The 10,906-nt window shown below is 41.4% G+C and overlaps 1 protein-coding gene across 2 annotated transcripts; it reads right to left on the bottom strand.

Moving 5' to 3' along the window:
* Positions 1 to 468: 468 nt before the first annotated feature.
* On the bottom strand, positions 469 to 8,446 carry adad1 (adenosine deaminase domain containing 1 (testis-specific)). Of its 2 annotated transcripts, none has more exons than XM_034598715.1 (13): positions 8,245 to 8,446; positions 6,925 to 7,135; positions 6,623 to 6,763; positions 6,156 to 6,326; positions 5,811 to 5,882; positions 5,199 to 5,324; positions 4,533 to 4,656; positions 3,468 to 3,638; positions 3,076 to 3,151; positions 2,831 to 2,987; positions 1,882 to 2,116; positions 1,552 to 1,684; positions 469 to 1,172 (listed from the first exon to the last, which is right to left on the bottom strand). In XM_034598715.1, exons 2-13 carry the CDS (start codon positions 7,103 to 7,105, stop codon positions 1,059 to 1,061), a joined length of 1,701 nt encoding a protein of 566 aa, XP_034454606.1. In that variant the 5' UTR covers positions 7,106 to 7,135; positions 8,245 to 8,446; the 3' UTR covers positions 469 to 1,058. The 2 variants fall into 2 exon arrangements, with proteins under 2 accessions (XP_034454606.1, XP_034454604.1); XM_034598713.1 differs by having other exon boundaries at positions 8,206 to 8,282.
* Positions 8,447 to 10,906: the final 2,460 nt, after the last annotated feature.

The raw sequence follows: 10,906 nt of genomic DNA, 5'->3' as shown, positions 1-10,906 counted from the left end.
AGCACTTCTTGATCACCGATTGCCAATATCAGGCTTGTGTGGTTCACCAGGCCCAGCTAGTCGTGTAAAGGTTGAACCTAACACACACACACACACGAAGCTGATAAGAGGTATTGTTTGAGACAGGCAAGCCACACACACACAGACACACACACACGAAGCTGATAAGAGGTATCGTTTGACACAGGCGAGCCACACACACACAGTAGTTTCAAGATTTATTAGACTAGATCGATCATTCCTCCATTCATACAATGGCGACACGTGAAAGGTTCATCGAAATAACCTGTAGATTGTGTCTCTAATCTTATTGTTTGCAAAAGTTAATGCATTTCTACACTGTCTGATCTATATAAACTTCAGTTTGTGTCTATAGTTCTTAGAGAGATACCTTGAATTATATAAGTGTAATTTTCAGACTTATTCATGACGTCACTGATCACACAACATAAATAAACAATTTTAAACTTGGAGAGGATTTGTTTTTATTTATATTCTTGTGCAAAGCTTCTTGTCACATACAGAATGTAAAGTGTTCTGAATCTAACCACTTAGTGTGAAAGAAAAAGAAAAAGAAAATCATTAAAACACAAAACTTAACTTAAGTGAAACCAAACTCGGGTCTCTTGTGAAACAACAACTTGTTATACTTCTGAGCCTCATTATTATAATAAAAAGGTGCAGTTCAAAAGTAATGAGGTCATTTTCTATTTCACACAGTTGCAAAAATACTATTTTTTAACAGTAACATAATTGAAATGAATGCAAATATACATTCTATGTATATGTAGAAAAACAAAGATAAATGTACGATCAACTAAGCAGAACTATTACAGTTGTAAAGGCTCGTAGCTGCAACGCAAGTTGGTTATTTTATCCAAATGTATAACATATGAATTCCTCATTTGGAAATCTGAACTGCTTAAACACGGACAGGGATTTATTTTAATCCCTTTAGAAACCTCAACAGAAACTTCTTAGCATAATGGTCAAGTCCTACAGTAAGTATGTTAGCAAACTGAACATAATTTGTCACTTCCAGACGGTAGATTTTCTATTTACATGCTGAAATTCTCCCCAACCGATAGTTTGACCAGCCAGGACCCGAAGCCCTGCTGCGACAGGTACGTCCTCAGCATGGTCTTTGCCTCCTGGTACGGCTTCGCCATCCTCTTCAGCGACAAAATAAGAAAAGAGGTGATTTAATTCAAATGAATCCTTGCACAGGATGTGGTACGAGCTGGTTAAGTTACGGGATATACAGCGTATATTTTGATGGACGACGCGGCTCCACTTCCTCCCGTTGTACAAAAATGAAGCTAAACTATCACCCACTGGGGGGGGGGGGTTAGCGCTTATGTTGTCTATCTTTACATACACTCTATGGTTGCAACTACGAACGATGATGGTAATCACACCAAATATGTGTGTTGACTCATTAAAACCGCTGCAACCTACTGCATGTTGATTTGAAACTAATTTGTTACTTTGCTTATGATTTCACACAAAGTGTGTGTGGGGGTGTGGGGGGGGTGGGGCTGTTGACGTTACCTTGGCTTCTCTGTAGGAGCTCGTGGCCAGCAGGTCCTGTCTCTGGGCTTCTTTGGCCACCAGCTTGAAGCGGTGCAGCATCGCAGCTTTGCACAGACGACTTGCCAGAGCAGATCCACTCTTGAAGGGAGATCTAGAAACGGGGAGTTAAAAGAATTAGCTGTGATGAAAATCTCGATCCACACACAAAATGTCCAGTTTGACAATTTAAAAAAAAAGTGCTGCCAAATATGAAGTAGCTGCCAACAAATGTGCCTGCGAGCTGAATGCAAAAATAGAGCGGTCACATTCTGACTCTGTGATGCCCACTTCCTGTTCAGGAATCCTTACTCCTCTATGGTCTTGCCCTGCAGACCGTCCACGACCTCCAGGGAGCCGTCTCCCTCGCTCCAGTTGATACCGTAGGTCAACTGGCCGCCGTCGCTGCTGTCAGTGGCCACGGAGGGCGCCAGGCTGATGTGGGGCCTCATCATGCAGTAGAACATGGGCAGCTGAGAGGTGATCCCTTCCACCCGCTGGCTCACAGACATCTCCATGCCACGGATATCCCTGCAGCAAGAATCACCTGAAGAGATATAGACATTTTGTATATTTGTGCAAATGTGGTTACACTCGATTTTCTTTATACAACGTGAGGATTGAAGAACATTTACTCTAGATAGAGGAATTAAGGACGGTTAAAAATCCACCTGTAAATACTACAATTTTTATTGAGTATCTTATCTGGCTTTTCTATGATTTTCAATCTTTGCGTTATATTTTGTGAAGAACCTTGTATCACTGGATTTGAAAGTTATTGTAGAAATAAATATTATAATAAACTAATTTTTTTAAATAAAAGTGATTCAATGAAGACGTTCTACATTGTCACACATCCCATACCACGGGCTCTGGAGTTTCCCTCTCTTGTGGCCAAATGTGGGTCATAAAGTCATTCTGATCATGAAAAGAGGAAAGGACACAGTCAGATAGAAAAAAGGTAATATGGAAACTTGAGTAGGATATGTTTCACACTTCACAATTTTCTTTCAGATCACTTTAATGTTGGGGATTTTGTTGGCTGACTACTGCAGCAACCAGCACAAATCAGCAAGTCTCATTCCGCTACAAGGTCTGGTCGAGCTTCACCATCTCGCCCAACACCACCTTGGACTGATTCTGATGTTCCATTTGCTTCACAGGAAAAGGTGGCACAGAATTTGAGAATGATGGCTGTCTCTACATTCACTGTGCGGTGGACAAACCCTAATAGTTAATTGGTGATGACGTGTTCACTTGCCTATGAGGATGCTCTGGACGTAGATGGGGTCGATGAAGTGGCTGAGCAGGGCTCCCTGGTATCCGAGCACCTGCCACTGAGTGATCTTGTCTGTGGTGGACATGCTGACCACAGTGGAGGGAGAGTGGTCGAAGGATGATGAGAAAACTGAGAACACCTTTGAAAAAAAAAAGCACAAAAGATTAATCATGCATCAACAGCCACATTTAAAAATCCTGTAGATGACGGGCGTAACGGTACAACACCTTGCCCTCCACTGACAGGTGCAGGCTGATCTCGTTGTTGACTTGCCACGCCGAAATGGAGAGGGGGTTCAGACGCCTGAGACAGAACACAGAGCAGAGTCCAAAAAGTTTTAATCAATATTCATGCAACTTTACCCAGAATTTGAATTTTCGACCTGACTACTATCACCAAATAGCTTGAGGAAAGATATTTTATCTTTATCAGTAGTTTGTGATGCAAGATGTGTTTCACTCACTTACACTTGTACTGCAATATTGGGTAAATAAAGAAATCCAACCTAGAATGGCACTCAGTAGAGCCTCGCTTCTGATATTTGGTTCTACTCATGACCTCAAAACTTGATCTCCGGTGTCTAACGAGTAGCCAGAACATGATAATCACAAATACTAACAGCCTGGACGGGATCTGAGCGGCCCCCTTTGGCAGTTGATTCACATATAGGTGAAGGCTGATGCCGCTCTTCAGGCTGAGGAGGCCACCGCTGCCGCTCTGCTGGAAGACCGACTTCTCCGTCAGATTGGCCGTTTTGCTGAAGAACATCAGCAGGTGCCGGTACAGAAACCTGACAACACAGAATGAGAACAGGCTCGTCGTGATGCTACACCTGAAATACACACGCTCATGTGCTGCATCATTGTCTAATCACCTCTAATAGTCCAGTAACACAACATAGCAAGCTTTGAAAAGGAAACTGTAAAAAGTGCTAGTGATCTCAGAGCACCAGGGGTCGGCTCAACGACGACAACAGGAAAGTCACCCACTCTGAGACAAGAATATGTGGCCTACTGTGGTCTGCGAATGTGTAAACATACACCTACGCCACTGCCGAGAAGTGCACATTCAACAAATGTGCATGGATGTGACCACATTTCACAAACAGCAGCACAGGAGAGGAAGGTGCTAAAGGAGATATGCAATATTGATATTTGGGGAGACATTGATGAAATTAGTTATTTAAATAGTTTATCTATTATGTGCAAGACTGTTTTAGACTGTTCATTATCATATTGCGCTTCTTGATTTTTCTTTTTTTTGTGTCCGTAACGCCGCTTCGCATACTGACGTCGCCCCCTAATGGTCAACGCACAGAAATACACGTCTTTCCATGATACAAAGTCTTTTTTCACTCAGTTTTTGCCGCCCGGGTTTGTGGAATATGCGCCTGATGCAATATCGGGATAAAATCCGGATGATTATTTCATGACCACAGATCAGTGGAACCACATTAACTATGCTCACTATATTCTTATCAATATATCTACTGATATATGCACATCATTGATATTTGTTTTTTAGCTAAATACTGGCTAAACAAGTGAATTAAATGAAACCACCTCCTAGCTAATTAGTTTTTATGCTCATTTCCTGTAGCACAAAGAGTACAGTACATTTGTTCAGAAATCAAATTCAAAATTCAAAGATCTAAAGCAAGGACAGGATTGTGTTTGCGGCTGACCTCATGAGAGATCTCCTGGCAGTAACAACTGCATGCGAGTCGTGTAAGATCCGTCCACTCGATGAGCCGCTCTCTTTGGTGTTGAAGTTCCCGGTGCCGAGAGCGACCACCTCACAGCCGCTGGCTAAAAGAGGAGAGAAGAAAGTGGGGACAGTTGTGTGTGTATATAGCACTTAGTTCATAGCGACACAACTATTTAACAGACTGCATCGCCTCAGCTTTATTTGTGTATTTCTATTTTTGGTCTTACAGTGCTGTGAAGCCAAGGTACTGCGTTTCTGAGCAGACGTTAAGAAGCATGAAAAGCCAAGTGTTGCTTCTTGTATAGTATTAATTATTGTGTGTGTGTATATATTTATATCAAAGTTTAACGCATACCATTAATAGTTGCATAAATCCTTCAAAATTCAGCAGGGACTGTGTCAGAGAGGCTTTGTTCTAACCGTAGTGTAACGTTTGAGGCTGTATAATAAATTCGAGTGTGGTTGTATTTGACTACATAGTAAATCTAGGATTTCCCAACATGTCAACAGTCTCCTGTGTTTTATTACTCTCAAGCCAGCCAACAGGAAACACCTGTACTACCAAGTAAAAAAAATACCCAGGATCCCTCTCAGTTATCTGGCTTCACTACGCCAAACAAACAGTTACGCTGAGCTCACTTACACGTCTGAATGATGAACGCTGCCGTGGTGCCCGCGCACGCGGAGAACTCAAGGTGGCTGCTCATCAGTTGGGCGAGCTGATCCCTGACGGCCTGAGGGAACTGGAGGTTGACAGAATTCCTCCTTTCTGAAGAGCAAACAATAAAATCAGCAGGATTTGATTTCATGACAGACAAGAATGAGAAAGACACGTAGAGAGAGATGTGTCCAGTGATTTCCCTGACATTTTCTGGAGGGACTGTATGTGAGAATGCAAATGTTATAGTCAGTTGCTCCAGACATTTTCCGAGACGCTACCCCTCACCTGAATGTCTTGGACTATTTGCACACAATCTCCTGCTGCGTTCTTCATATGTAAAAAGAATAAATTCCAGAAAGTGTCCAGACTTAATTATCCGGATATTTTCTTCGGTGTTTTAATGGAGAGCTATACTGAGCGAACAGAATAAAATCCGTCCGAACTTTTGTGGTTGCAGTGGACGAGGTCTTTTAATCCCTTTTCCGTGTCAGCGCGTACTTTCAGAAACTGAATTGTGCTTATGATTTAAAGACTTTACATTAGGATGTAGGACAATGTCACAGTGCGAGAGAGCTATTTAGGAAATCCAGTTACCATGATTGGCTCTACAGGGATACACATCAGAGATGGAGGGCTCCTCTCTTACTGGGAGGAGTGGAGGGGCATCTGAGGAAAGAGTAGCTGTTAAAAATGTACAACACACACACACAATATATATATATATATGATTATTGTTTCGAGAACTAGTGTCCATTATTTCCAACGAGGAGTGATTCTGAGGAAAAAAATACCTTTCAAAGTATTTCACACCCAAGGCGCTTTACCTCTCCGCGAATTTTCTACTTTCCACATTTCACTGAGGTCAACATTTGCCCAAACTAAATGAGAATCTTAAATCTGCTACAGAAACACACTCATCAATCAGCATCGGACACAGACCTGAGGCCTCGGGAAGACCAGCCTCCACACTTCCCAGGGTGGGCAGCAGATCCTCCAAAGCCAACTGCGCTGCCTTCAGCCTGGCATCCTTCTTGGTTGTTCCCATGCCGGTCTTGTACTCAACGCCATCAATCACCGCACAAAAGGCAAAGTAGAGCCCTGGGATGTTGCCTGAGAAAACAAGAGTGGATGAATTTATTGAAAACAAATCCTCAGTTCTGGATGTGGATCAGTGTTTTGGATGAACCATGTCAAAATGTGCAGCCAGTAAAGTACATCTAGATAAAAACATATAATTGGATCTGCACCAAATTGTACACACCCATATATTATGAATTATTCTCTGTCTTGAATCTCTTAATTTTAAAGAAAGTGACAAAACAAAATCCTGGATTCTGCACCAATATGGTATCTTTCCACCCAGTTCAGGGTTTATCCATAAGGTTGAGAGAGTTGAAGAGATTTACCTGTCGTCACCGTTTCTTTCATTTCCAGGTGGAACTGCAAAATCTTTGCGAGCTGATGGAGCAGGCTCACAGCGTGGCTCTCACCTTGCATGTATCTGTCAATCAGCGTTTGAGGCGATACCGTGGGCTTTAGAGCGTAAGCTTATTTGGGGGAAAGAAGGAAACGTGTAGAAAGGGTAGATACAAATTAACACTGATATAGTTTGATCAATTTAGTCAAAAAAAAATACAAAAACTATCAATTGGAGGATGGAAGCAATTTGGAAGTTATTAGCTGGATTCAAATTATTTCTGAGACTTACCAGGTATGAATGTTTTTCTCACTTGTTGGTCAAAGATACGTTTGCTCGGACCAGTCGAGGTTGACGGAGCAGACGGATATTCGTATGGTTCGTTCAGTCCCGGTGCCACAGGCAAGTTCTTCATGAGAAGTTGCGCAAAACATCCTCTGGAACCTCGAAATGAGTCACCAGATGGAAACATCCCGGAGGCTTTGGCAATTGGCTGGATTAACTAATTAAGAAAAAGAGAAGAGCCTCTTGATGCACATTGATCACAAAAGGCCAGAGAGTTGTGAAAGCAGTACTGGGGATTTTCTGTTTGTTTTAGGTATAACGATATAAGAACAATCCTTCATCAAAATGTCTAAAAACAATTATACGCACTTGTTTCATTTATTAAGCGAGCTAAAAACCAACTAAGTCTAAGACATCACCCTCCCTTTAATGGAGTTGTTTTCAGTTTGTGTGGAAATTCTTCCAGGGAGGTGCTGATTCAACTGTATGATCATAATGGAGGAAGCAGTTTTTGATGCTGATGAGCTTTATTGCGAAGACAGATTTGTTTATTTGGCCTCCCCTACTTGATATTAATATGGTGGAAACAATTGATCTATTTAATCTCCTGTAAAACACACAAAAAGCTAATTTTAACCTTAATGGAATCTGCATTAGTGCTAGCTAGGTGTACCTAATAAACTGCTACCGAGTGACAAAAACATTAGACCTGAGCTGATAATACAAATTATAAAAGGCTATGAATATGTCTTAAGGCTTTCTGAAGTCACGTGGTCCATTGGCCTCAGCTTGAATATTGATATTTCATGTGTTACAGTAAAGGTGTTTTGAGTTGAATAGGCCAAAACCAACCATTGGAAGTTAAATGTCATTTCCACACAAAGACATTAACGAGTACAATGAAATGGAACATTACATAAATGTGTTATATATAAGAAAGTTGAAGAGAAAGTTGGCTACTTTTAATGGTATCACTCGTAACTTGCTCATATCAAATATATATATTTTTAAGTCCTTAAAAAAGGTGTGAGAGATATTTCCCCTCGCTGTTGTTCGTGGTGACGTCCACGTGACAGGTTATGTTAGTAACTAGCGGTAGTTAGCTTGTCGGTATCTCGGGGCTAAAGTTAAAACGCTTCCTGAAACTTCTGCGTCACAACGTTAGACTTTCGACGTTTTCTCTAAAAAACCATCTGACGTAAATATTCTGGTTCTAATTCTGCGTTAGTGTTGTTGAAACCGTCAAATCTGACGAAAAGGGGGGGGGGGGGAATTGTAAAAAATTAAATATGAATCGTTACACGTGCGCAGACTTTCAGAACTCACCGCGAAAATTCTACAACGTCGACGTATCAACCGTAGCTCTTCTTCTTCTTCTTCTTCTTCCTCCTTTTCCTCTTCCTCCTCCTCCTCTTCTTCTTCTTCTTCTTCTTCCTCCACTTCTTCTTCTACTTCGGCTTCCTCTTCCTCCTCCTCTTCTTCGTCAGTTCTCACGCAGCAGGTGAGTCCATCTTCTTCTTCTTCTTCTTCTTCTTCTTCTTCGTTGCGCAGTGGGATCTGTGGTGATTGAATTATCACCTCTGGAATATAAAGGTAAACGTTCCCCTCCTGTATTCTGTGTCTGTGAAAACATTCGTAATAATCATGAACATTTTATTTCCATGATTTCAAATGTGACTTTAGCTGGTAACCAGTGACGTGTTCACTTGCTTTAAGAATGTGGGAAAAGCCGACTTCCCAGCCCAGCACTTTAAAATCATACTGGGAGATAAAAAATCAAAATAACAACCAAGTGAACTAATCAGGAAACCGTGTGTTTGCATCTTGTGTCACTTGGAATAAAAGTTCTACAAAAACCTGAAGAATGTGGCGCTAACGCTACAAATCACTACAATTCAAGGGTTGATTTTCTGCATTAATACCAGTAGAGTATAGATGAAGCTTCTTGGAACTTTTGTTTCGTTTTCAGTTTGAATTTTGAATTTTTTATCTCACATCTAATCACATTTACCTTCGACAACAGGAAGTTGCACTGAATCCGGAACTGTTTGTGTACATCTTGTGTCACAATCTACTATCGTATTAGTGTAGTCATAGTATTACTGATTTAGACTGCTTTGTTTCCAGTGGTTAAACCCTGTGGTTTGAATTGTCCCCGGTTCTACCGTGACGAGAGATGCTATCCCATCAGCCGAAGTTTGCATATTTCTTGGTGAATGCAAATTTGGGAAGTCTGGTTTACATGTTTTCCCTTTTTCACGCGGAGCCGGCTACATTGTCAAATGATCAAATTCAGATCTCCTACAGAAGAACAAGACGCAGCTGCAACATTGCACCTTAGTCGTTTCTTAACGTTCTAGAATTGCAATGGATTGTGTTGAGGAAAAATGGCCGTTAAAAAAAAAAATCTTACAAATCTTACAAAACCAAACAAAAAAAAAGATGTGGACATGACGGCAGTTGTCATGATCAGTGCACGGGGGCAGCTTCCTCTTTTTCCTCTCAGTCAACTTTTGCTGATGACAGAGCTCACAACCCCCCCACCCCCCCACCCCCCACGCTCGCTCTCTGCAAACTGTCATGGATCCTCCCCAGGTGAAAACCAAGATCCTCCGTTATGAAGCATGGAAAGCCAAGTGTTGCTTCTTGTATAGTATTAATTATTGTGTGTGTGTGTGTATATATTTATATCAAAGTTTAACGCATACCATTAATAGTTGCATAAATCCTTCAAAATTCAGCAGGGACTGTGTCAGAGAGGCTTTGTTCTAACCATAGTGTAACGTTTGAGGCTGTATAATAAATTCGGGTGTGGTTGTATTTGACTACATAGTAAATCTAGGATTTCCCAACATGTCAACAGTCTCCTGTGTTTTAAAAAATCTTACAAATCTTACAAACACAAAACCAAACAAAAAAAAAAGATGTGGACATGACGGCAGTTGTCACGATCAGTGCACGGAGGCAGCTTTCTCTTTTTCCTCTCAGTCAACGTTTGTTGATGACAGAGCACACAACCCCCCCCCCCCCCACCCCCACCCCCCACGCTCGCTCTCTGCAAACTGTCATGGATCCTCCCCAGGTGAAAACCAAGATCCTCCAAGTGTCCCGCAGGTGCCTGTCGAGGAATTCCCCCGATATGGTTCATTCCATATGACGTAACTATCATTATTTATAGATACTGATAGATAACTATCAAGATTAGCCTGCGCAAATTTGCCACCTCATACTGGGAGCTTTTAGGGGGTTTCAGAATCTTTCAGTTTTTTTATATTTTCTATGGGAAAGGTAGAGTCTCAGATGATGGTGGTTATGAAATGACAAAGCAGGTATATCAACAATAGATAATTATCTTCTGTTTAATTGATATTATAAATTAGGTACAGTAATGAATTCTGAAAACAAAGCAGCAGTGTGTGCAGCCTGAACGTGAGGATGTGAAACAAGAATTACATCGTTGGTCCTGACCCTGTGTCCTTATGACGATATATCTTGATTAATGTGTACACTTGCACTGTTCAAAATGTGTTTTTATCTTTAAACTATAACCCAATATTTGTGATTTGAGCCATTTCCATCCATTCTGTGGTCCCATCGTCCCAATTTACATTGACGAGTTAAATAAGTACCGACACAAAAACCAAAATACACATGATACATCATACATCATGTTTTTGCTTGTATTACGTATTGTGCATTGTGAAATACGCTGAGTGACACGTCAGGTGCGTCTCGGTTTATTCGCTGCAGCCTCCGAAGACTGAATTTAAAGACCAATTGCACAACAGCGGCGCGACCAGACCAGCAGCAGGTGGATCCCTCCCTATCCCAGGATGCATTGCACGTTGGTGACGAGGTAATGGCGAGTGACGAGACATCCAGTGCTTGAGTATCACGCTCCAACTCACCTTTTATATTGACCATACAGACAATTGGGTGGAGGTGATCTTCTCATCTAATTCTCAGCCAAAAAGCTAATTTACCAAAA

This window comes from Hippoglossus hippoglossus, chromosome 10 (genome assembly GCF_009819705.1).
Source record: "Hippoglossus hippoglossus isolate fHipHip1 chromosome 10, fHipHip1.pri, whole genome shotgun sequence".
In the NCBI taxonomy this organism is placed as follows: Eukaryota; Metazoa; Chordata; class Actinopteri; order Pleuronectiformes; family Pleuronectidae; genus Hippoglossus; species Hippoglossus hippoglossus.
Note: the sequence above shows the minus strand (reverse complement) of the source record. Positions and strands in the feature narration are given on the sequence as shown.

Excerpts from the sequence above, each read along its gene's own strand:
- adad1 (XM_034598715.1), bottom strand. The coding sequence starts at position 7,105 with ATGTTTCCATCTGGTGACTCATTTCGAGGTTCCAGAGGATGTTTTGCG. Across the intron at positions 6,327-6,622 it reads GAAAGAAACGGTGACGACAG|GCAACATCCCAGGGCTCTAC; the intron begins GTAAATCTCTTC and ends TTGTTTTCTCAG. Across the intron at positions 3,639-4,532 it reads GCCAGGAGATCTCTCATGAG|GTTTCTGTACCGGCACCTGC; the intron begins GTCAGCCGCAAA and ends CTGTGTTGTCAG.